This window comes from Centroberyx affinis, unplaced genomic scaffold (assembly GCF_046629955.1).
Source record: "Centroberyx affinis isolate AG114_WGS23_722 - 3 ecotype Tasmania unplaced genomic scaffold, CSIRO-AGI_Caff_v1 ptg000379l_1, whole genome shotgun sequence".
Lineage (NCBI taxonomy): Eukaryota > Metazoa > Chordata > Actinopteri > Beryciformes > Berycidae > Centroberyx > Centroberyx affinis.
In genome coordinates, this window is record NW_027279048.1 from 101,208 (window position 1) to 126,693 (window position 25,486).

The 25,486-nt window shown below is 43.2% G+C and overlaps 1 protein-coding gene across 1 annotated transcript in view; it reads right to left on the minus strand.

Annotated features, from left to right (window-relative positions):
- Positions 1 to 25,486, minus strand: part of LOC139641494 (chemokine-like protein TAFA-3) — a 66,486-nt gene that overhangs the window by 20,937 nt on the left and 20,063 nt on the right. Inside the window, exon 3 of the mRNA XM_071515910.1 lies at positions 25,053 to 25,180. Within this exon, the coding sequence (XP_071372011.1) occupies positions 25,053 to 25,180 (128 nt within the window). The remainder of the gene's footprint in view (positions 1 to 25,052; positions 25,181 to 25,486) is intronic.

The following is a 25,486-nucleotide window of genomic DNA, read 5'->3' on the forward strand; positions in this document are numbered from 1 at the left end:
ATTATCTAGTGTCCGCCCATTTTTGCTGGGCCGTGTTACTGTAGGTGGTAGTGTAATGTAATTGGTTCATCCTGACCATAGGTTAAAAAGGGCTAACGTGTGAATAATTAGCTTTTCCTCTCTCTCTCTCTCTCTGTCTCTATCTCTCTCTTCCTCCCTCTCCGCTATGCTGATATATTATGCTATTTAAGTCTCCCTCTTTTCCTCTTTTAGTTGAGATAAGAGTTAATTTCCACTGCCTCTCTGCCTCTCTCATTATTGTAAAAGTCCTCCTTTTCATGCCAAGGAGCCTGGCAAAGGCGCAAATTGCTTGTCCTGCTAATACTTTATTAGAGCCTGCTGGTGTGCACGCACTCCTTCAAACTCACTCGCAGTCGAACTCGCTCGCGCTCTCGATCAATCACAAATACTCTCCTCCGCTCTCTCTATCTACTGTAGCGACCGCTGACACTAAAACTGGACCATGAGTGAAAAAAAATCGTATTTTTCTTAAAGCGGTAATATGCATGATCCTCATTTTTTCTTATTGTGGAGACATCTTTGATGCGAAGCGCTCACTGATGTGGTGTTGATTTATTCAGTCTCCATCTCTGGTGCTGAGCGCTCATTGCTGTGGTGTTTCTGCACTGCTCTTCCCAGAGATCACCTGTCAATCAGTGTGTCCAGTACTGTGACGTCTTTTTCTTTGGATTTTCTGTTTCTGTTTTCCATGGTGGCTATCACTGCTCATGCTAACTACCCACTTCGTCTTCTTCTATTTATTCCAAACAAACTGGAAACATAAAACGCATCACTTCCTGTGCACCAGAGGATTTTTCCCAGGAAAGAGCTACCAGATACTGGGTGTTTAGAACAGAAGATGTAAAAACTTCCATGAAGTGGATATAGGTTGAATCACTGTTGTGCTAGATCAATCGGTGGTAGAGTAGCAAAACAGGTATTGAGGTGAGATTATTCCACTTGTTTCAAATGCAGTTTCACTAGGAATTTTAGAAGCAAGTGTCTGTATTTTTAAAGATAGCCAAATGAGGCAGATCACACTGCTGTTATTGAGAAAATGACACTTGATACAAGGGAATTCTTGAAACAAGTTGATTTGCATTGGAAACAAGTGAACTGACCGCAGTGGCACATTTTGTCACTTGCTTGAAGAAAAATCTTAAGGCTTACTACTGGACTAAATTACTGTGTTAAGAAGGCTATTTTTTGCCGTGCACACACACTTGCTGACGAATGCATAGACACGCGCATACTTGAAAAAAGACACATTTGTGCACACGTATGTATAGACATGCAGCACATAACCTCATGTAGGCAGAAAAAACAGAGCGATAGGAAGCTTGTCTGGGTCTAGAGCAGTGAGTCTCAACCTTTTTCATATCAAGGATCCCTAATTTCGTCCACATTAGAGCCACATTAGGACCCCCATTTGATGAATTTTGTCTCTCAGCCCCAAATCTGAGAATATTTTTATTGTTAGATATGACTTTGTCCAGAATTCCATGACTAATTGTATTGTAGATAGAGAGATAACAGTGAAACTATGACCAAAACAGTCATTTTTCTACATTCTCTAATTGTGTTAACTTCTTGTAAATTAAATAACGCCGAAGTTTAACAATTCATCAATTTGCTGGGGACCCCCTGGAACCCCCTCAAGGACCCCTGGTGGTCCCTGGGCCCCATGTTGAGAGCCACTGGTCTAGAGGAAAACTAGGAAGAAATGCCACGGTTGCCCATTGCTTTAACCAAAGTCTGACAGGAGGAGGTGAAGGCGATCATCTAATTGACTAGACAGCATCTCTCCTCCCATAACAACTCTGCTCAACTGCTGCGTCAGCCTCCAACACACGGCATTAATCTGACGGAGAACATCAGGAACATCTGTCTCTTAACTCCCTTTCTTTATCCGTCTGTTCTCTTTCCTCTTGCCTCATTTCCTTTCTCTCTCTCTCTGTCATCCACCGTTTCCCTCCTCCTTTTTCCTCCTTTCTCTCTGCTAATCACTTCCTCCCTCTATCTCCCTCGCTGCCTCTCTCTCTCTCTCTTTCTCATCACCATGCTCCACTACAAGGGATCTGAGCCAAGCCTCTAAGACAGATGGATGATGATGAATGGGAAACTTGATCTCTCTCTCTGTCTTTCGGTCTTTCTTCCTTTTCTTTCGGCTGGTCTCCACTTTGTTTTCTTTGATGCACTTTTGAGGCTAATGAGAATGCGCCTTTGGGAGGGAGATGATGCGCTTTCAAACGACTAGGGCCAAGAGCTACTTCCTCGGTCATCGAACATCAATAGAACAACACCAGTTGCACACCAACAGGGTCGAGGCTGCGTTTTCCCTCGTTTCTTTCGAAGCCAGAAACTGTTGCGCTCAGAAGTCGGTTAAGATCCTTCTTGCGGAAAAACGAGTTGGAGTTGCCGCCAACTTGTTTTAGCCCTTTACTGTCCCCCTTCCCTATGATAATGATGCCACTCTGCTCGTATCTCCATCGGTTTGAGGGTAGTCGGGGATAAAGATCTGTGAGCAGAGTGACATGTAGCTGTAGCCTTTGATGAGACGCAGATGAAGCCTTCTGGGAAATCCCCCCAAGACCCAAGATGGACTCCCCTCGGTCTCAATTATGCCAAGCTCGGCTCGGTATTACCACTTTCTCTCTCTCTCTCTCTGTCTCTCTCTCTGCGTGGCATCTCTGCGGCTCTTGTAGCACCACAGGACAGTTCTGTCCTTTACCTTTTGATCCCAGGAAGATCAAACACCAGCAGGTCTTTGATGATAGTGGCGGTGAGACGGATCCCAGGGCTTCGGACCCCCTCGGTTTGTCGCCGGAAAACCCCTCGGCAACCCGTAGCAGCAGGCCTGGAGTTATGTTGCTGATGACTCCTCACAGGAGGCACCGCAAATAACGGCTGCGTGGCCATGGGGGGCGCAAGACGGGGGGGGCATAAATCTTGATGACTGTTACGCTTTGAGGGGTGTTTGAGGAGTGGCAAGCCGCTCTGGTGGGATACACTGTGATGTAGGTGGTTGAGCGATTTGTGACTCCGAGGTATCCGAGGGATTGGCAGAGGTTTAGGCTAACCAATGAAGACAGTAGGTCTCAAAGTGAGGTCCGGGGATCCCCAGGGGGTCCTTGAGTGGGTCCCAGGGGATCCCCAGCGAAATGAGGAGTAGTTTAAAGGTGCCAAAACGGGATTTCCCTTGCCTCTTTGATGGGGTTGGATGTGCTATCTAAACATAATGAAAGTATCAAAACGCACGATCGCCAACTAAATCCACATAATCCATATTAGAAAACCGAGCCTCTAAACGAGCTGCTTGGACTTCTGTAACTTTGTGGCGTCACAAAGGCAAGGCAAGTTTATTTATATAGCACATTTCAGCAACAAGGCAATTCAAAGTGCTTTACATAAAACATTAAAAGCATCGAGACAAAGTGAAAAAGATAAAATTCATATAAAAGAACAAGCAAAATGCATTGCATAAAAAGAATCAAATCAAGTAAAATAGAAAGATATTTTTACCCCCCTAAAGGAAACACAGAATCAAGTGGTGTTAAAGGTTCGCTCATTATCATTTTTGTAATAAATAATAGACTAACAAAGTGCTAACTGCTTTGAAAAAAACAAAGCAGTTAGCGGTTGTCATGGTTTAGTACTGGAGAGTTTTCCCTACCTGTAGCTGCTGGGCTGCGGTGTCTCACGTTTCACTCTTGAAACGGTTAACCAATCAGAACAGAGGGGTCGTTAATATTAATGAGCCTTAAAGACACAGCGACATAAACAGCCTGTTCTTGGTAAGGCTCAGAGAGATGCTGGGAAATGAACGTGTAAAAATGGATTGAGAGTTTCTGAGTTTCTGGTACATGACACCACACACACAGCTTTGAATGGACCTCAAGACACAAAATAAAACACTGGAAAGTGGAGAATATGGGACCTTTAATTTCACTATAATTCACTAAAACATATCCCAGTTAAAGAATGTTTTAGAATTCTGATCATTCGTTTCACTCTGACCACTATTATCCCCCCACAGTTCTACAATTTAATATGCATGGCCTAATGGATGTCTATCTGTGGCTCCAGGACATTAAAACATTTGTGAACCCCTGGACTAAGATAAGAATATATCTATATATCCCATATCAGCATTAGTATAGCAGAAAATTAGCACAATAACCATCCACATAGCAATAATGACCGACAAACAACTCCAGAAAAGGACTTGGATGAGCAGCAAGGCTCTCCAGGAAGATTTATGACTGTGTTAGTCATCATCTATTCAGCTCTTTCCATTAGCTCAGGTTCTTACCTTCTCCAGCCCTCGCTAATACAGTTCTGAGCGGTGATATAAACTGATACGGCTGATATGGACATTTACGGCACCCACACCCATACACAGAAGAGACCAGACACTTGAAGGTCAAGTGGAAGAGGGGAGGGCGGGGGGGGGGCAGTCAATTTCAAAGGACCTTTTGTCAAGTCCTTATTGAAATTCATCAATAAAAACGGGCCGCCTTAAGCCTTTTCAGAAATAAAATTGTCATGCTAATTCATTTTGATTGCCACATTTGAACGGCTAAACAAAATGAATGGCGGGGGCCAGATGCGCCCGCCGAAGCGTAACTCTGGATATTTCATAGCGAATTACCCCCGATCGACTCGCCCCACGGATCTCCGTGCAAATTCCGATCAAATGCCCACACGTGTGGAATTCCAATCACCGCTTTGCTAACTCATTGATTTGCATGCCGAAGAAGTACGCATTAAAAACCCCACCGAAGGCTATACTGCTGAGTGGGAGTTTTTTTTTTCCCCAATTCAAAGAACGAAGCGGATTTGAATTTTCATCTGAAGCGTGCGTCTGCTGACATTAAATGAAAGAATTATTCAACCGCTCGTGAACCAACAGATGAACGTCCCTCCTTAACCATTCAGTACATTTTCGACTCATGCAGACCGTAATATGTTTCATTAAGTGTCTATTGGGATTGACGTTGGCGCTCAGACACTCTCAAACATGAGAATTCACATATCAAATGTCTTTCAGCTGCTTTTCTGAAATGCTGGGAGGGACACAACTGACTCAGACCAAGGAACGGAAAAGTGCATCAAATACATGGACGGTTGTATATGTTAAAGACCAAAGACCACTGTATAGAGACACAGTAGTGGGATAACAAGCCCTCTGTGTTGCATGAGAGACAGGGCTCTTGTGGATGAGAGGGGGAGGATGCTTTCCAATGAGCCATCTGGACATAGGCCCCCCAGGGGACACAGAGCCAAACATGCTCGATCTCTCCCTCCCTCTCTCTTTTCCACCTATCTATGTATCTATATATCTATCCGTCTCCCTCTCGCTGTCTCTGTCTCTCTGAGCAATCAAAGTGAGAAACAGCTATAGAAACACATTGGGAAACACTCCCACTATACTGGCAGCAACTCATTCGGGGTGCATTCACACTGCAGGCCTTCATGCTCAATTTCAAATTGCTGCTTACATCAGATTTTTCATACAGTACTGTGCAAAAGTCTTAGGCACCCTAGATTTTTTATATACATTTCTTAGAAGTCTTAGATGTTTATTTGTTTTCTGCATTAGTGTGTCAGTAGACTGCTGTTTATTGTAAATTTTTGATATTCAGAAACTTTTCATTTCATTCGTTTTGAAAGCATCTTCAATTTATGGATTTCTTTAACATATGCCCAAGACTTTTGCACAGTACTGTATGTATTCTAGGATGCTAGGATACACAGAAGAACAATAAGAGAACTTCGACTTCACTTCTCCTGCTCTTTAATTGCAAACATGTTGTCTTAGATAAATGACAGATAATGATAATTCAGATACAAGTTGGATGTAGGTCGCATGCCTCAAGATTTTTGTAGCACATGAAAATGGGACTCAAAAAATGGGACTCTAAGCTGGTTTTTGCTGGTCACACCGATCAGAAAAAAATCAGGATCGGGCCGATTTCAGCAGCAGTGTGAACGCAGCGTCACACTCGCCGCCCCCTACCCGTCTTTTTCCTCATCATTTCTCCATCACCCTCTCTCACTCCCCATTCTTGTGTTCCTGCCTCTCCGCCACTTGGTTGCAGGGATTGGAGGCCCTCGGGGTATTGATTGGGCTCGGCTCGATGCTGTCAGAGTGATGGGAGACATGTGATTCACAGACGGGCTCCTGGCCCTGGTACATTCAGCCTGCAACCACAAACCCCCCCCCCACCCCCCCATACACACACACACACACACACACACACACACAGATGCAAGAAAGCAAAAGCATGTATACACGCTTACTCTGGCGCCACGCACATGCACAGCTGCACAGACGCATCACATCGCACGCAAATGCAAAAAAAGCAAACGTATATACACACACCTAAATGGGTGCCACACGCAAGTACGAGTGCACGCACACACACCCATACACGCACACACACACACACCCTTGGGAGTCCCTTCCTGACACCCTCAATCTGTCACAGCTAAAACCCAAGGGAGCAAGTCTTCAAGTCAGGAGGGCTGGGACAGTACATTGAGCTCAGTGGAGTTTGAGCTAATCAAGACTGGCAATGACAGACTGCCTGGAATGACAGACTTTTTTTTTTTTTCGTTTTACTTTTACATTTTTCACAGTCGAGGATATCTTGTTTCTTGGGTTGGAGGCATGGAAAAGGGAATTTGCCCTGGTGAGCAAAATATGTAACATGCTTAATCACCCATCATGGGACTTGGGCACAAGTCTGAATGGATATACAGTAGATAGTGAGAGTTCTGGATTTAAGGTTGGAAGCAAAAACCATATTTAGCCACATTTACTGACAATAATTCTAGGACTGCACTCTAAGGACAAGTTAACGTTTCTTCTCCCTGGTTTTCAAGCAGAGAAAAAATACAGAAGAATATAATATTATCACAGCCAGTCAAAGATGTGGGCTATAAGCAGTAATGTAATAGTAAATAAATAGTAAATAAAATATGAGCTCCAGTCACTGATCATCAGAAAAACAAACACCAGTATAAACAGAAATCACTGATATTTTCAGAAAAGCATTAAATATATGTTTTCTGTACTGTGTCCTCATGTAACCTACATCAGTTAGACACTGCTTACATCAATAAATTTACCTCATTAAGATAAACTACATCCCTGGCTACAGCACAACCTCACTATCCATATGCTGTAGCCCCAATTATGGTAGTTTGTTATTAATTTATTATACATCTGCTGTATTTTATTTCATCAAAAGGAATACATTTTTTATTAAATATACCGCTGTTGTCCTTGACTTCACTGTATTTCTGTTATCGTCACTGAGCCTTAATGCAGCTTCGCGCTTATCTTTGTGCCTAATTCTTGGTACTGTTGTTGCCCTAGTAAAATGTAGATTCGTCCTTCTCCTTCAGCGAGTCCTCTGTGATGTCTGGTTTGTTCGCTTTTATGCGGATCCCAGGAAGAGCAGCTGCTGGCAAGTCCAAAGCTAATGAGGAATCCAAATAAACAACCTAGTCGTCGGCGGAGCTAGACGGATGCTTCAGGAAAACAATCGTGTGATGAACTGACCCAGGTGTTAAATGGTGCCACTCAACCTTTTAAAATTCAATAAACAAGTCGATAGTCCCACGTGGAGATCCGGACCCTCGTCGCGGTGAATTTCCCGCTCCTTACGTGGGTCAATGGCAAAATCTGACCCCTGGCTTCCCCTCATCAGGAGGGCCCAAGAGGCGCTGAGGGGGACGATTCACCGCCAACACAGTACATCAAAGTCAACGTATGGGGCAGTGCTGCGCTACACTGTTAACATTTCCCAGTAACATTTCAATTTCAGTAATATCAAAGATACAAACCAAAAAAATCTTTACTTTTGTTGTCACTCCCTCTAAATATCAAATTAAAACTAGATCCCAACCCCATATCTCCCCTGATTGTTCTTTCACACTCAGCATGTATCTTCATAGCCCGTGAAGAAATGCGAATGAATGCCATACTCTTCATAACACCTTGAATATATCACCTTACTGCGTCCTGTTAGTGTGCGAAAATGACGGCTCCATTGGTTAAATTTGGCCCCGGCCCACTCTCTCCTTGACTCACTAAATGAGGGAAGTGAAGGATGTTGTGCTCTTCTGCATAAGCGCTCGCAGCAAAATAGAGTTTATTAAGACCCATAAAAAACAACATTAAAATTCACAACCAAGGGAGCGTCGCCTGACCCCCGGAGAATGATAAATTAGCTTGTGTTGCTCTAGCAAAACGACCATTTTATACCTTCATCCCCCCCCCCCACCCCCCACCCCCCACCCCCGGAGCAGACTCCCCTTCAGTGTGGAAGCACTCCACAGGACCCCGGACTGTTGGAGCCGGACTACGACCGGTGGAGCGGCGAAATGTTCCGCATCTTTTTGGATTCCGTTCATCAGCTTTTGTCGTTTTTCCTCCTCAAAGGAAATCAATCAACGGTGGGCTATGAGGCGTGAATGATATTTAATTCAGCTGCAGGTCTGTTTTTTTTCCCATTGAAGGCATGGTACAGCACTTGCCATACCTTACCCTAAGTGAGTTCAAATTTGATCTTATAGATTTTATCATTATAATGGAAAGCAAAGATAAAGAAAAAAAAAAAAATCAGCAATTAGCCATTTCTTTTAAAAAGAAATGTCACATCAAGGCAGCATTCAATATTCCCTATAACCAATATTCCCTATAAGCTTCTACTTTAGTGACCTACATCTAATAATTTATCACACTGACCAAATAATAACCACTTTGTCCCCAGAAATTTAGTTGAGGTAAGCAGGTTTGAAATTTTGGTGAGAAATTATATTAGCCTTTAAACTTTGCATTACATTAGCGTTTAGTGAATACACATCCCAGATTGTATTCTACTTTTCACTAGCTATGTATCAAGTATTTCCGCTGCCAATGCCGGTCTACATGTCTGGCAGCGTTTGTAATTGTCGAGCTGATTGCAGCCACCTCCTCATCATTAGTTTGAGGAATGGCACAACAGATTCCATGTGACAGCGGTACTTAGATTTCCCAAGAGCCAAACATACAGGTGTCTGGGCAGCATTTGAGGTGCGATGAAGGAAAAAACATCAAGTAAATGCTTCTCAGTGATACTCAAAGAGAGATTGTGCAATGTGTGTTTGCAGTTAAAGTGATGTTGAACTTCGGTAGTACCCTGCGTTGTGTAGCTTCCTGTCCATGATATAACCCCAAAATCGTTGATTATCTGTAATCGCCTGAAAAAAAGTTTGACTCGTTTTTTATATATTGGCACAATCTGCTTCGTTCCATCGGCATAAGTTTCGATTTCGGTGTTACAGTTGTTCAAATTGAAAGGTTTAAAACATAAAGTAATTCACTTAAGTATATTGTCAGAATCTGCTTTGTTTGTGTTCGTTTATGTGCTAGAAGTGTGATTTTGAGACCTGTTCCGCCATACAATGGCAGTGAATGAAGAGAGAAAAAACACAATTCTGCAATTGTTTCCCTTGGAGCACAGGAGCAACAACAACAATTGCCGATTTTGGGGTTATATCATGGTCAGGAAGCTACACAACCCAAGGTACTACCAAAGTTCAACATCACTTTAAAAAACATTTGGCTGGGGGGTTATTGTAAGTTGTGCTATGTTCCTGCCAACGGGTAGAGTGGTAACGTAGGTTTGTGAAAAAAGAATTCGGAGTTGCTCATGGGTTCAGCAGTTGAATCAGCAGCCCAGGGCATGTACTCTTTCCACGTGGAAAGCCATATCTACCTTTAATGACGATGCGCTAGCTAACCAAAGTCCCTCGTGACTCGTCACTGGCATCTCATTAGTGCTATGCTAAGCTAATGGCTCAGTAAATGGACTTTTATGTGCGCATAAATGCTAATTTGCTACGCTGCAGCGCCGTTCCAACGACGCTGTGTTTAGCAAGTTCGAGCCTCAGGAGTGTGTTTGTGTCTCATTAGCCTCGTCCTGGGATCTGCTTTGGAAGGAGGAGGACTCGGTTACAAAACCAAAATTAAGTCAATAAGACCAGAACCAGTGCCAGTCGTCATTACGGACGGACATCGTCACAAAATGAAGCCACTTGAGTGTCAGAGCCTTGGTGGTAGCGCTTTGAGACCTAAGCTAATACCTGGAACTAAGCACTCTGACTGTTGTTGCAGCAGCAGTTCCTGCATAGACGCTGATTCAAATCAAAGGGACGAAGAAGTGGGAATCAAAGGTATGGGATCAGGTGAGAATTGTTATTTTCTCACCGCACAGACCGCTGTCGACCTGGAAACCAACATACGTGCACACATACACAAATATACACGCTAGCTCCAGGGAGGAGAGGCTGTCCTTTTATCCTCCTGTCATTTCAGAGGAACAAATACATTACATTAACATGGAGATCTACAGTGTTTCTATTAAAAAAAAAAATAAAAAAAAATCAATGTATACATAGTTTTCTCACCAGAATCTTGCTTGTGCCCTTCCTTTTCTTTCATATTCCATCAAAAGGAAATCTATCTCCTGTAATGACACCCATGGAGCATAAAATTAATTGAATATATACATTATTTCAAACATATTAAGCGTCCGCAAATGGCGCATCCCGCTGTCCTGCCAAAACGCATTCCATATCAAAATATAGGCAATTTAGACAACGATTTTGAAATACATTTAATCACACATGAATGGATTTTAATTACAGAATTTAATTTATGTGACATACTGTAGATCTTTTCCCCCTTTTTCAATAATATTTCCCCAATATAAATATATCTATGTACTTAAAGAAAAGACCAGAATGAAAGTAAAAATCAAACCAAAATTCATCCATGATGATTGAAATGAAAATGAAAAGTCTGTAAAATTACAAATGAGGGTGAGCTCTGGCCTGGGCGTGTCCCAAAAATATACAAGAGTATGAATGATGTATCGGATATGATTTATTTCACAGTGTATCTCAGGATGTGCACACTCACACACACACACACACACACACACACACACACAAGCATGTCCACACCCATACAGGAACCGACACACATGCACACCCATACATACAGCCACACGCAAAGACAGACACACATATGCGCGCACACATACACAAAGACAGACATATATACTATATACACAGATGCAAACAGTTGCATACACACACACACACACACACACAAATATAGACCGGTAAAATCAGCCAGGGTCCATATCTGCTAAACTCTCCCAGTGGTGTGTACAGGATGTGTGAGGTTCATTGACAAAATCTATCGGGCTAGTCTATGTTTGCACCACATAAAAAAACATAAGTTATAAGCCAAGTGTCCACATTTCACCATCATGACCTTCATTCACTGACGAAAGACAGAGCCAAGTCATTTATGTCTTCTGCACTTTCGTGACACTACAATACACTTCCATGCTGCTTCACGATGTCCATCCTACATATACGGAGATTCTGCAAGGCTAGAGCCTCGAAAGTTTCACCCAGCCCCGCAGGAGATAAGCGCAAAAGGCTGGAATCCAATGAAGGATATGCCCTGGCTCAACCCCAATAAAGTCACGACTCTTTACCAGAGAGCGCTGTCATTAAAGAAACTCTGTTCTGGGCTGGAATATCACCCTGGACGGCTTCACAGCGGAGATAGTAAAGAAGATGAAGGGGCGGACTTTCGAAAGACCTTCGGAGTCAAGTCGAAGGTACCAAGGTAAGAAATATCTTCAAGGAGTCCTCCCCGGCGCAAACTGACGATGGCAAACAAAAAAAAACAAAAGGTACTTCAAAAGACTTCAATGAATATTCTGCTGCCCCTGTTGATGTCTTTTCATGGATCGGTTGTGGTGAAGGCTCAGTGCCGATGGTGTGCGGTGTGGTTCGCTTGAGACTTCCCCCCGAGAGTTCTCGAGACGTTCGGACCAAGAAGAAGAGCCGAGAGTCTTTTCGTTGTGGTGATCGGAGAGAGAGAGGCTCTGGGTGTTTTTAACGGAAGGTCGGGCCTTTTGCGTATTCGTTTGGGGGGGGGGGGGGGGGCTTGGAGTCGGTGAATGGACACAATGTTCTGGTGTGGTGATTGGCCTCAGTCCCTGTTGTACCATGGATGTCAATAAACCTGCGGAGGAATGGGAAGGGAGAAAATAGAAACCGTGAGATGAAGAGCACAGTCTCTCGTGGGGTTTTTTTCCCCCTCCTCTAGCTCTACTTCTAGAAGATTTCATCCTCTTCAGAAAGATAATTCTATAAATATTAGGTACATAGTAGGTGTATTTGATAGATAATAGATATATTATCTTCCACATATCTAATTCATTTCACATCCAGTGAAATTCTGCAGTTAATGGGTTAATTTAGCCAATCAACTGACTTAAAAACCCTTTTTTGAATTATAATAGGACTATATCATGAATATGTTATGTGGAGGAATCTATAAATTTAAATACATAAATGATTCAGGGTGACAGTGGACAAATTTGACACCCAAGACTGCCCATATGAATCATTCAGACGCTTAAATATGAGTTGGCAAATCTACAAAGAATTGCATGAATTCCCAGGCCTGGCAAATAAATATTTATGATGCCCCCAATTCCCCTTTTCTCCCTGTCCTTGGTAATTGTGCGTGATTCATTTTGTTTTCTTGGTGGAAGAGGGAAAATCAATCTTAGAATATTGGCTAGGAGACATAAAGCATGCAGATTCCAAATGCCTCTGGTTCCGCGGAATATAAAAGCTTCACAGCCACTCAGTCATGTTCTCGGGAGTGAAATTCGGTTTAAATCTCCAGTAGATTTCCTTCTTTATTAAAGGAAACGACGACGTTTCTGGAAGTGAAGTTAACCTGCCAGCGAATGTCAGGCTAACCTCGATGCAACGTTTGCCCAGGGAATATCGGCCTGGGGGAACACAAGGCTGACCCCTAAGTCTTATTCATTAATCTGACTAATTACCATAGTCAATGGCATTTAGAAAGCGATTTTGAAAGCACAGGATTCGTTAAGGCTGCCCATTTCTTCGTCCAAAAACATCCCTCCATAAATATTGTGTGCTTTGTTTGTCCTAACGGAAAACCTGGCCATTTGAAGTAGCCTCTCCCTTTGATGTAACCTCGGCGGGCTTTGTTAATTTGCAACCTTACGCATTTCAAAAACTTCTACCAATAACTCCCTTTGATTTCCCTTTTTACTACTTCTTTACATAGGAAGATCAAAGTTACTCGGCATCCTAGTGGGGGGAGGAAGGAGCCCATTGTGTCTTCTCCATGTCCCAGACAGAGCTGATTAAAGTGGTGGTGGGAGTGGTATTTGGGAAATAGATGATGAATAGACACTAATGGCTGATCCACTACTGCAGTAATGGTCTGAGTTAAATTTAACCTGTATACCATATGTGCTACCTTCGTATACCGTAGAATTTGTAATGACTGATATTTTGCCCTTACAAATGATTACTTCTGCTTTCGAATACTGCATTCTACAAGATTCAGCATTCAAAAATATCCTTGGTTGCTTGTATGTGGCAACAAAAGCAATAGGCCAGAACCAAGGTGACTCACTAGAAATCTTGACTAAATAAAATATGTAACGAAACAAACTCACCTACTCGCTTGTTTTCCTCCGTTTTCTACGACGGCTCCTTGGGCAAAGGCTGGAAAAGAGAGGAGAAGGTCAGAGGAGCGGAGGGGCAGCCTTCACTTTCTTTTCCATTCAAGCAAAGCGTCAGGCTGTTTCCCTCAGAATATTGGCCTTGGACGCGGAGCAGCATATGTCCGCTTAAAAGCACAGATGGCGCGGCTCTCAATTATATCTAAGGCAAGACGATGGAAGCTGAAGGTTACTTTGTTCTCTCCCGGTTTTTATGACCTCCGAGGACGCTGCTGCTTCTCTCTCTCCGACCAGGAAATCCCGGCAAGTAATGGCCGCCTCATCATCTGGGCTAAAGACTGGGAGAAACCTTTGCTTCTTTTACGGTATCACACAGATTGAAAATTGGATCACATTAGCTGCAGGGCAGAGCGATGAACACATGCCTCCTCTTTTTTTCCATTTTCTTTCCCACTTTGCATCTCTGTGAACAACAACTTCTCACCTCCCACTTTCATTTTTACGTGAAAAGACTGTTTTCCCCTTGACCGGAGGAAGAAAACAGCTCCCTTGCCTTCTTAATATTGGCGAACGAGCCACTTTTGTGTAGATAATGACTCGGCTAATCATAATCAGGAAGCTAATGGTCTGTTTAGCCAATCAGAGCAGCCGAGGCGAGACGGCTGTCTGGGCAGCGCATTGGCATTCCCAGCAGCCGCCGCTCTCCTCTCTTGGCTGTGCCAGGCTTTTTTTTTTTTTTTTTCCTGCAGCAGCAGCGAGGCAAACTTGGTATGCTGCTGCCCGCCCCGGCCTGTCGCTCTGCCCGTCGTTCCGCGATCTCTTCGGTCTGTCTGTCCCGCCGAACCGGGCCCCGGCGCCGGCGAAGGAAACGCAGCCCCTTTCCCGAAGAGAGGCGCTGATCCATCACACCTCTCCGCCAGCATGTCATCTAAATGCTAAGTACTTCCACTGCATCTTTAAATCAAAACAAGAAAAGAAACGAGGACTGGGGGGGGGGGGGGGGGGGGGCGGTTAGGGGTTGGAAGGGATAAAAGCTTATAAGGGCACACAATAGAATCCGCCGAGCAAACCCATGGCTTTTTGATTACATTCATTTTTGGGAGGAGATGCGGAGGTGGGGGCGGGGGCACGGAATGCTTAGAAACATTATGTGTTTTCCCTGAGCGTGTGAGAGGAATCCCAATATCTTGTTATCCATTCAAATGTACAAGGGGAAAAGAAACAGGATAGGTATTGATACACCCAGCTTGGAACCCCCATTTTCTTTCAAAGAAAACAGCATTTTTTTTTTTTTTTTTTTGCTTTCTCTCCAAAGAACATCACGAGTGCACCTGAGCTGCTCCCATAACAGAGCGCCCTCCTCTCCCCCTTGCTCTCTGTCTCAGTCCAACTCTTAGCGATCGATTGGAGGGATTCTTGAAGTCAGAGCAGAGTGCTGAGGCGGCAGAAGCGGCCAGCACTATTAACTGCTCCTACTAATTAAAAGGGTAACAAGGTGAGTTTGGCCCCACGGGACGAACTGTGCAAGAGACAGAGAAGGCTGCTCGCCTGCCAAGCGAACCACTGAGCAGTGCTCACTGCCCATGGTGTTTACAAGACAGGAATCCAAGGACATCGCAGACATATTCATCTACCGCTGGCACAAGGGATGAGGGAGATTGAAAGATAGGGAGAGAGAGAAACACACTAATAAGCGCTTTGCTAATTGCTTATGTTGGGGTGAAATTGAAACACTGGGACCTCATCTCTGAGCTCGAGGTGCTCTTGTTTCATCATCACTTGTAAACATTGAACACTGTGCATAAATGATAAAGTTTCACAGTTCGAATGAGGTGCACAGGCTGGATTTTTGAAAGAGTGCCAATGGAGATTGGCAAAAATATTAAGGGATTCAATTAAGTTCTTCCCTTATCATCAAGACAGCATATTTTGGGATCAAAGTCTTCTTAAGATACAGTGCGCTTCATATTACACAAATAAAAACCTCAGCCAAGGTAGGATTGGAACTCTGAGAAATCTTCTCTCGCCGAAAGGCAGAGCCACTCCAGGTACACCAGACAGCTTGTTTGGTGGCACTTCAAGCCGCTAATTCTCACCCGCAGCCCAGCCAGCCATTACGGAGACAGGCGCTCTGCCATCGCAGCGGTAACTAAAAAAAAACACAATCCCAGGGGTGGGCTCCAGAGTGACATGCTGGGCTGCTGGAGAGGGCTTCATCGGCTTCATCGACTAAAGGAGCTCCTAGCCATTAGCAGCCACTAGAGCCGCTGTTGTTATTAGGCTAACAAGCACAGCTATACTGAAGATCCTGGATGCATGCTGAAGGCCCGGACTATGAGCTCCATGTACAAACACATCAGTGTGCTTTCAGAGGGCCAAAAACAACATTAGTTACCAAGCATCTGGCCCCATTTGCTGCATTATTTCCAAAGGGGATGCCACCTACAGCAAAACCTCACACCTATTGTCTGAGGAAATCGCGGCGACATAATGCAGGAATCGCTCTTGGCAGAACACGTGTCGGGTGACGAAGAGCTTCTTAAATAGGACAGAAATCATCGAGATTTTGGTTGCATCACTGGTAGGGGCACTGAATAATTCATAAAAAATGCATAAACAAAAGATCCAAAGGGCACAAAAAGCATCAGAGCTTTGAAAAATACAATGTTACATAACATGCTTGAATGTGTCCAGTCGGTCCATGGACCCAGCTTCTGCAATCCTTATTCTTCTTCATGCCCCGTGCTGAAACGCGGCCCTATGGCTCCGACAATTTCACACCAGACGAGACTCGGGAGGAAAGCAGCGCGCGGAGTAAAAACACAAATGGCAGTTCAAAGCCTGGCAATGACAGAACTTCAAATAGGGGAGCGGGTGAAAGTGTGCTGAAAGTGACAGCGGAAAGGGACCACATTCACTCCGGGGTCTCCGACGGGGGGAGAGAGGAGAGGGGTAACATACGCCCCGCGAAAGCCCGGAGAAAAAAAGAACTGGATTAATAGAGGATGGCAGCACCAGAGGAAACAAAAAAAAACATAATACAAAAACAATGAAGTGTTGCTTTATGAAGAGTGAAAGGCGACGCCAAAGGAGACGTTAGATATTGTAAATGTAATCATGACGTTGACGACCTTCCGCAACAGCAACAGCTATGATAACGCAAATGAAAATGGGGGGAAAAGGGGGGGGAAGCAAATGAAAGGGTGAGAAGTTTAAACGCGTCTTTCTTTTCTTCTGCACACCTCTATCCATCCAACCTGCCCGGGTGTATTTTTCTGCATCAGTCCCCGCACTATCGCCTAAAGACGGATGATCATGTCACCGCATCTGACAAACAGATGAGGGAAAACCAAAAGGAGTGCATTTTTCTTTTCCGCTTGATGAATGGAAAGATCTAGAAAGAAATAGAAATGAACAATACATTTGCTTATCAACCATAGCCCCTGTCTGCGCTGTGTTTGGCAGTGACATTCATGTTGTTGGAACGTCAGTCCTTTAATAAATATGCATCAAAAGGCATCGCAGCCTACAGTATCTATCCCTTAGGATTCAATAGTGACAGTCAGATATGTTGACCGGACGGGGTTTCCAGCACTGGGATATCAAAGGAAGGCTGGGCTATGATGAAAAATGGCTTGGCTGGTGGGTAGTTCATCACAAATTGAGGTGTTATCAAGTCAGCAGTAGCTTGATTGATTACTAATCACTGATAATAGTTTCAATGAATTGTAGATTTACATTTGTTTAGACAGAAGCCTCCACAAAAAGCTCGAGTGCAGTAAAGTAAAACCTCGCTTCTCCAAAACCGAAGACGGCTGAAATATATTCTATTAGTTGTGCACGATTGTTGGAATTTACTTGCTGGTGCATGGAATTTAATAATTTCAACTGCAAATTAGACTGAAGGCCAATAGAGCATTGAAGGACACGGTACACAGCATGCATATCTAATATTTGATAATGCTTTTGCCTTTTGCATTTTGAAGTTCATTTCTCTAATGACCTTCATTCCTGATGGCCTTTCTAATACTTTTCTACTGTATTAGAAAGAAGACTCAGGGGAACACTCATGCCACAGTAACTGCTGAATGTATCTGCCCAAATCCTTTCGGGACCATGAATTAAAAAAATATTTATTTTCTTTCATTATATAATTTGCTTAAATGAATGCTGCTGGTCACAGACTGCCCAATGAATTACTAACTAAAAGTGATTTCACTTTCATAGACCGTTTTCCCATTTTGTTTTGCCTAACCTTTAACTAACTAGGTCAACCCACTGAGAATGAAAATCTCTTTTTCAAGAGGCCAGAAAGCAGCATCATGACTAATTTAACAGTTGTAGATAGACAATACATAACAACACACAAATAATACAAAAATACAGTCAAATAAAAGATAATTGGAAAGCCACATATGCTAATGAACAGTGAAGCACCAGCACTGTGACCCCTAGCCACCACCAGCATTCAGGCTGTGCAGCCAGTTCTCCGTTCACTTGTAGTCATTTAAAAGTTATGCTCTAATACATATACCAATTACAGTGATGTGGCTGCCAGTAATATTAGTTTTTCCGATTCATCACAGTGCAGCTAACAGTGTTCACGGTTTGTTTTGTGCATCAATGTGTTTATGCATCAATGTGTGCAGTATGGTCACTATTCCATGGCACACGTATATGCAGATTGGAGTTTTAATTATACAAACATTTTTTGGAGGCAGAGTTGCTCTGGAGGCGGAAATAATCTCATTGGTTGAGTTAAGGATGAAAGAACCTCTCAATTATATCTGAGGCTTTTTAAGGTTTTTTTGGTTTACATATACCAGTTGTGTCACACCTGTAGCATGTGGGATGCGTGAATGCAATTAACTAGCTGGTAGGATAGAAAACCAGCACTGACTGTGCGGTGTTCTTATAGTTAGTTCTATAGAAAAAGTGAGATTGCAAAAATTACCACAGGAATGTAATTAAAAGTTAAAATAGTTTCTAAAAATAGGAATAGGAATATTCACTTATCGGTCCATGATGAGTATGTAGAATTGAAACCAAAAGGAATATGGAGAACCATATTTCACCATTTTTCTGACGGTGAGATGGGATCATTCTCAGCTATTGTCTTGTTAATAGACAAAATACACCAAAATACTGGTATTTAAATGCATTTACATGCATAGGAAGGGGGCTAATGCTATGAAGCCTAGCGCTCTTGCTACAAACTGAAGGAAAAAACGCAATTTAGCCATACTTTTAGCAACTTATCTAGGTTAGCTAGTTAGCGTAGCTGACCTTCCAAGTTCAAACCGGTTCAAACAAGCCATAGCCTACTAGCCTGCAGCTATGTAGGTAAGCTAGTTAGCTAGCTGCTGACCTTCCAACATCATGAATGCCATGGTCATGGTCATTGCCATTTATATTTTTTATTTATATTTTGACCAGAGTTCCTTCTTTGCCATTTAAGCTTGCCAGTTAGCTAACACGTAATGAGATTATTTGCTATGGAGCCTGCTATTTGCAAAATAGTAACATTTTAGAGGATGTTATTTTTTATATTCACCAGTGAAGATCAGGTAATATTTTCCCTGCAATAGAGATAACCCATTTGGCATAAAACCCTGAAGATATTCCTATTATCAGGGTCCATTTTTGCATGTATTTAATATATGGTCTGTATGATTTGACTAGGTTCAAACTGTATGCAAGAGAGAGAGAATACAAATTTTGACTAACACCAGGGCCAAATGACAATGAGTGTCCATGAACTCATATGGAGGAATGCATATTAAGTGAAATACCATTTAATCTTAATAACATGTCTGAAGGCCACAGCATCACCAAGCTCAGACAGTTCAGTAGCATGGACTGTATGCTGATCCAGACCTCAGCAAATTCACCAGTAAGTGTTTACTTCAATAGATATCCATCTTAACATGTAATTTTGTGTCATGTTCTGTCTTAAAATTGTATTTTTCAACAAGTGGAAGATTCTGCCAATAGAAGATAATTCCACTTGTTTCCAGTGCCAAGTCTCACTTAAAACATGGAAGAGTAAGGCAGATCACCTCACTTGTATAAAGAAAATTATGAGAATTGAAGAGTTGCACTGGAAAAAGTGAAATTAGGCTATCTCACCACAATGGCAGATTTTACCACTTGTTTTACAAAAATGAGACTCCATTCCAGATCAAATTACTTGTTAAGATGGATATTTTCTGCAGTGTACCTGAGACTCAATCTTAAACCTCACTGCCAGTTGTGTTTATTCTTACCTGGAACATTATCCCTTTTCAGGCTTTTACACTGACAACAGCTGTTTCTGTCAGTCGTCAAGCCGAGCCCACCGGAATCTGTCAGCTGCGCCGCGATCAAAACTCCCGACTCATTTAAAGCCGGACACACACACACACATTCGTATTACTGACTGTGCCTGTGACTTTGTGGCGTTGCCTTTGAGCGGCGAGCTCATTAGAAGTCTGTCTCTGGTCAGATGGGTTTCCAGCAGAACAGTGACCGTGGTGAAACATGACTTGGCTGCCTGGTAGTTTGTCACAGACATTGAAGCCTTTATAACCGAGGTGCTATCAAGTCTTACATCATAGCGCCGTTGAACTGCAGATTAAATTGGTCCGAATGGCATCCCCTGCCTCGCCATCCATCAAAATTCTCACCTCTTTAAATACTGGGGCATTTGTATTGCTGACTGTGCCTCCAATTTAGCCCCTTTTTTTGCCTTTTTTTTATCATGTTTTTAATGTTTTCCTTTGATGGTTTATACACCTCTATGCCTCTTTTTACAAGGCACACCTTTTGCTGCTGCTGCCCCTCTAAATCAAGATTTCATGTCATATGGCATCCATTCAAAAAAAAAGCTACACAAGGAATGCGTGCGGACCCAAATTCTCCATCTATTGAAGTGGCAAGCCAAAAAGCCCGCAGAGCTAACTGGCTATGATGTCTTCATGTTTGCAGCAACACTGGCAGGACTACACACACACTCCACTAGCTTTGTTAGCCCTGGCGAACGCTGGAACAAAGAGCACATCGCTGGAGGATGGCCACCGGAGCAGAAAAAAAAAGAAAGAAAATGCTACAAAAACATGATGCAAGCCTCTCTGACCTACTGGGTCGTGCTGTGTGCGCGCGCTGCTCATTTTGCGACTCCACTTCATTTGGAAAAACACACAACTGCAGCTATTCTCTTGCTCTCCGGGCCACACACACACACTAGCTGAGCGATGGCATTTGCTGCGTGGGCATAGTTGTTTTCTTCACAGCTACTGTCAAGTATTGTCTGAGGGACACAGAGTGCACATGAAACCGCGGTCTGCCTATGATCAAATCAGCGTTTCCATTACTTACAGTTCATAATACACAGCTCCTCTACCGCGTAAAGTAACATTTGCGGCGCAGAGCATGGTATTGGGGAAATTGCCTGTTTTTTATCCCGCAGTGAGGAAGCATTTCTAATAGGCTTAGTTTTAATTTGAACCCGTCACTTGATTGGCAAAGGCCGACGATCCAGTGCTCTCTCTCAGCACGCAGGGAGCCCCGCGGCTTGCCTGAAGGGAGAAAAAACAATTTACTGTCCTCTCTTCTGTCTCACGTGTCAACTTTCCGCCCAGCAACCAGCCTCCACTTCACACGTTACACACAGTGGACGCAGCACCCGATAAACCATTAGCCGTCGCATCCATGAATATCGGCTGTCCGGACGCCCTCAGAGTGCACCACCAGTTTGAATACAGTCCCAGGGTGAGACACCGCCCCCCCCCCCCACCCCAACCCCCTGTGAAGTTTGTGGAACCCCCTCCACCCCCCTTCCTTCCGACCCCATCGGGCTCTCCACATCGGAGAATATCATATCTGGACCTTTCAGCAGCTCACTAGTGAAGACAAATTGCCAGCTTGTTTGGGGGGTGGGTGGGGGGCTCCTGAGAGTGATTCATATTAATGGCTAGCTGGCAGTGGAGAGCCGGCTGCATATGCAAACTCCATTAGCGGGTTAGGCTGGAGTGTGTGACCTGGCAGTGCCACCGCAAGCTACACACTGGAGTTGAAAAGGAGGGGGGGTGGGGGTGGGGGGGCGGGGGTGTAGTTGAGTTAGACCGACATATCAGTTTGCCAATATATCAGGCCATTACTGGCGTTTTATTAAAAACTGCCTTTCACTCCCTGACTCATATTCCACTGGTTTAGACTTTTGAATGATCCCTCACTGCATTATGTCCCGCCCCCCAACATCCTGTTTTAACAGGAAACGCATCAAATCAAGGAAGTCAAGGAATCAAGGAAGATGCCGCTTCATTGGGTCTTTAAGAATCTGCTATCAACCAGTCAATATCGTCCACCTCTGATATGATGGATGTGATGTAGTTTGATTGATTGCATACATTACATTACATTACATGCATATTCATTGTAGAATTGATCAACTCTACACTGGTTGCCTATGGGAACCACTGAACCTAAACAGACTCAATGTGACATTTTGATCAGATTCCATACAAGTATGCATTAATATTATTATAATGTTATTATATATGCAGACGCTTAGTGTCCCATAGTCTAAATGTTGTTTCAGAGGATTTCACCACCCTGACAAGAATAAAATTCGGGGGAAACTGAATGGGAGTGTTTTAGAAATTATCAAATTTAAAGATATTGAATATCAGCTATCAGTAGCTTCAATTCAAAAGTATTGGTATTGGCCTTCAATAACCCCTATCCGTCAAAACCTAGTGTGCATGTGATGACAGAAAGACATTCACAGATTAAAACCTACATGCCTACACACACACACACACACACAGGCAGACACAGACACAGTCCGACAGCGCTTGGCCGGTCGCCGAACTGGAGCCTGGCCCTCTCATCCTTTCCTCCTCTCTCTCTCTCTCTCTCCATCCCTCTCTCCATCCTCCAGTCTGATCAATCCTCTTTATAGATTTCTCATTCTCATCCATCTTGCAGAATGTGCTTTCCTCCCATTTCAGGTCTTACAACAAATACATCTGAATACCTCCTCTTCTCTGCTGCCAAATCCTCCCTATCCCTGCCCCCTCAAAAAAAAAAAATAACCAAAAAACCACCAGCATCACTGGTAACTTCTCCAAAAAAAAAAAAAAAAAAACCCTCTTCACCAAAAGCAAATTGAGAATATGCAGTAGAACATGTAATCTGCATTTTTTTTTTCTTATCTATTTACAAAAGCTGTAAACACTAACGCAACTCTGCTGTCAGGATAGATTACAGCATGATGGGAATGCGAGCGTGAAATCTGCTGCAGCTGCCCAGGGCTGCCAGACGAGAGAGAGCGAGAGAGAGAGAGAGAGAGAGAGAGAGAGAGAGGGACTGAAATCCATCAGACCCAGTCACAGGTTGACCCTTGACCCTGTGTACCTGACAATGAGGACAGCAGTCTTTCCCTCCCTCTCCATCTTGTCATCCTTCGCTGACATAAACTTGCTGTATTGTGCTGTCTCCGTCTCTCTGTCTCTGTAAGTTACCGTCTCCCTCTTCTGCTTCTTCCCTTACTCTCTCTCTCTCTCTCTCTCTTTTACCCCTAACGTCTTGGAACCTGAGGCAGCTGTCTGTGTGCTTCAACTGTAGAACTGCACGTTTGAGCAGATTTGTTCGCTTTATTGACATGGCAGCCATATTTGATTTATGTTATACTTTGGGCGGGAAACCCAAAAATTTTAAATATACACCATAATTATCCTCCAATATATAGCTGGAGGCCAAATTTTCCAGGGAGGTCCAGATCAAAGGCTACAGCAACTGGATTGAAAGGAACATCCATGATTTTGATCCATAACGTTAGCTAATGTAAGCAGTTGGCTACCTCATATTATATTTATTTCCAGGCCAACTAGGTTGAATTGTGTGAATTGTAGCCAACAAACTAGTTAAAACTAGTTAGCTAATGTTAGCAGTTGGCTACCTCATATTCAATTTATTTCCAAGCCAACTAGGTTGAATTGTGTAAATTGTAGCCAACAAACTAGTTAAAACTAGTTAGCTAATGTTAGCAGTTGGCTACCTCATATTAAATTTATTTCCAGGCCAACTAGGTTGAATTGTGTGAATTGTAGCCAACAAACTAGTTAAAACTAGTTAGCTAATGTTAGCAGTTGGCTACATCATATTATATTTATTTCCAGGCCAACTAGGTTGAATTGTGTGTATTGTAGCCAACAAACTAGTTAAAACTAGTTAGCTAATGTTAGCAGTTGGCTACATCATATTCAATTTATTTCCAAGCCAACTAGGTTGAATTGTGTAAATTGTAGCCAACAAACTAGTTAAAACTAGTTAGCTAATGTTAGCAGTTGGCTACCTCATATTAAATTTATTTCCAAGCCAACTAGGTTGAATTGCGTAAATTGTAGTCAACAAACTAGTTAAAACTAGTTAGGTAATGTTAGCAGTTGGCTACCTCATGTTATATTTACTTCCAGGCCAACTAGGTTGAATTGTGTAAATTGTAGTCAACAAACTGGTTAAAACTAGTTTTAACAGTAATAGCTTTAACAAGCTTAAGTCATCTATCGCTATAGCTATATTGAAGACCCGGCTAAAACAAACAATTTGACTGTCAAAGAAGTCCTGCTGAGGATATGAAGTAATGTTAAATAGACAACATTTCTGGGGACTGATGACTGACAAGTTATTATTATTTAGTGAATGTAATCAATAATTAGACATAGCTCACCAAACTATCACTGTCATGGCTTCCAAATAGTTTTCTGGTGATTTTTGCTGGATCTTTGCTCTCCACTCTAATGATAAAAACTACAAGATCAAATTTGGACTCACTTTCGCTGAGGTATGATGAGTGCCACACCTTGCCATACCCGGGCCTCAGAGGACCAGGTGACATCATACTGAAGTGATCAAAAATTAAACAAGTTTTCTATTCTTTTATGTCTCTCATAACGCCTTAGTCAGGAACAGGTCCTCACTGTTGTCAGCTATGTTTTTTTTTACTACTCTCAGCGCTGTACTGATACGTTATAAATAATCTTATCCAGAGACCACCAAAATTTTAGTTCTCTCTTGTGTCAGCAGATGAGTCAATCAACTGCTCATATTCATATCCTGATTTAGTATTGTTTATCTTCATCATTATAACCTTCTTAGGTAGTCAGCATTAGTCAGAACCATTATATGTTCTAGGCAGAATTTCTGCAAATTGTCTTTCACTTTAGAGAGCCACACTGGTGTGTTTGCTTAATTAAACCTGAACGATGGCCTGCTGTTTGACTGCAGTCTGCTGCTGCTAGTCCTGAGTTGACTGGTGGCTGAGGCCTCACATGGTACGAACGCTGTCAGGGTTAGAGGTTTAATTCCCACTGGGGGCCACCCATGCTAAAAATGTATGCGTGCCGTGCAGGGTACTGTAAGGTGCTTCGGTTAAAAGCCTCCACCAAACAGCATATGCTAGTGCTGTGTCTTGTAAATTACCGTGACGGTCTTGATGCGACCGCTGCCTCTGGTGCAGGTCCAGCCGGATCGGTTGAACAGGAGGCCGCAGACTTCGCCCTCCAGGCAGGGCGCCATCTCACACCACTGACGGCTCCGGACGATTCGCGCTGGGGAGGGGAAATAAGCAAAATTAGACAGACAGACACAGAGATAGATATATCCTGTTTTATGCAAGCCAGAAGTATGTCCATGTGCTGCTGTGTCTAAGGGACTGTAGGATTTTCATTAGGTCCTTGCTGAACTGCCATGTCTGAACTGCCTGTGGTAGTAACCTTTATAGACCAGCTGATGCTCCAGCTGCCACTAGTTTTCACTGCAGCTGCATCAGAAGATTGATTTTTCCTTTTCACATTTCTGTACAATTCAAATTGCTTTTGAAAGTATTTGGCTGGCTAGTACAAGATTAATTTCAA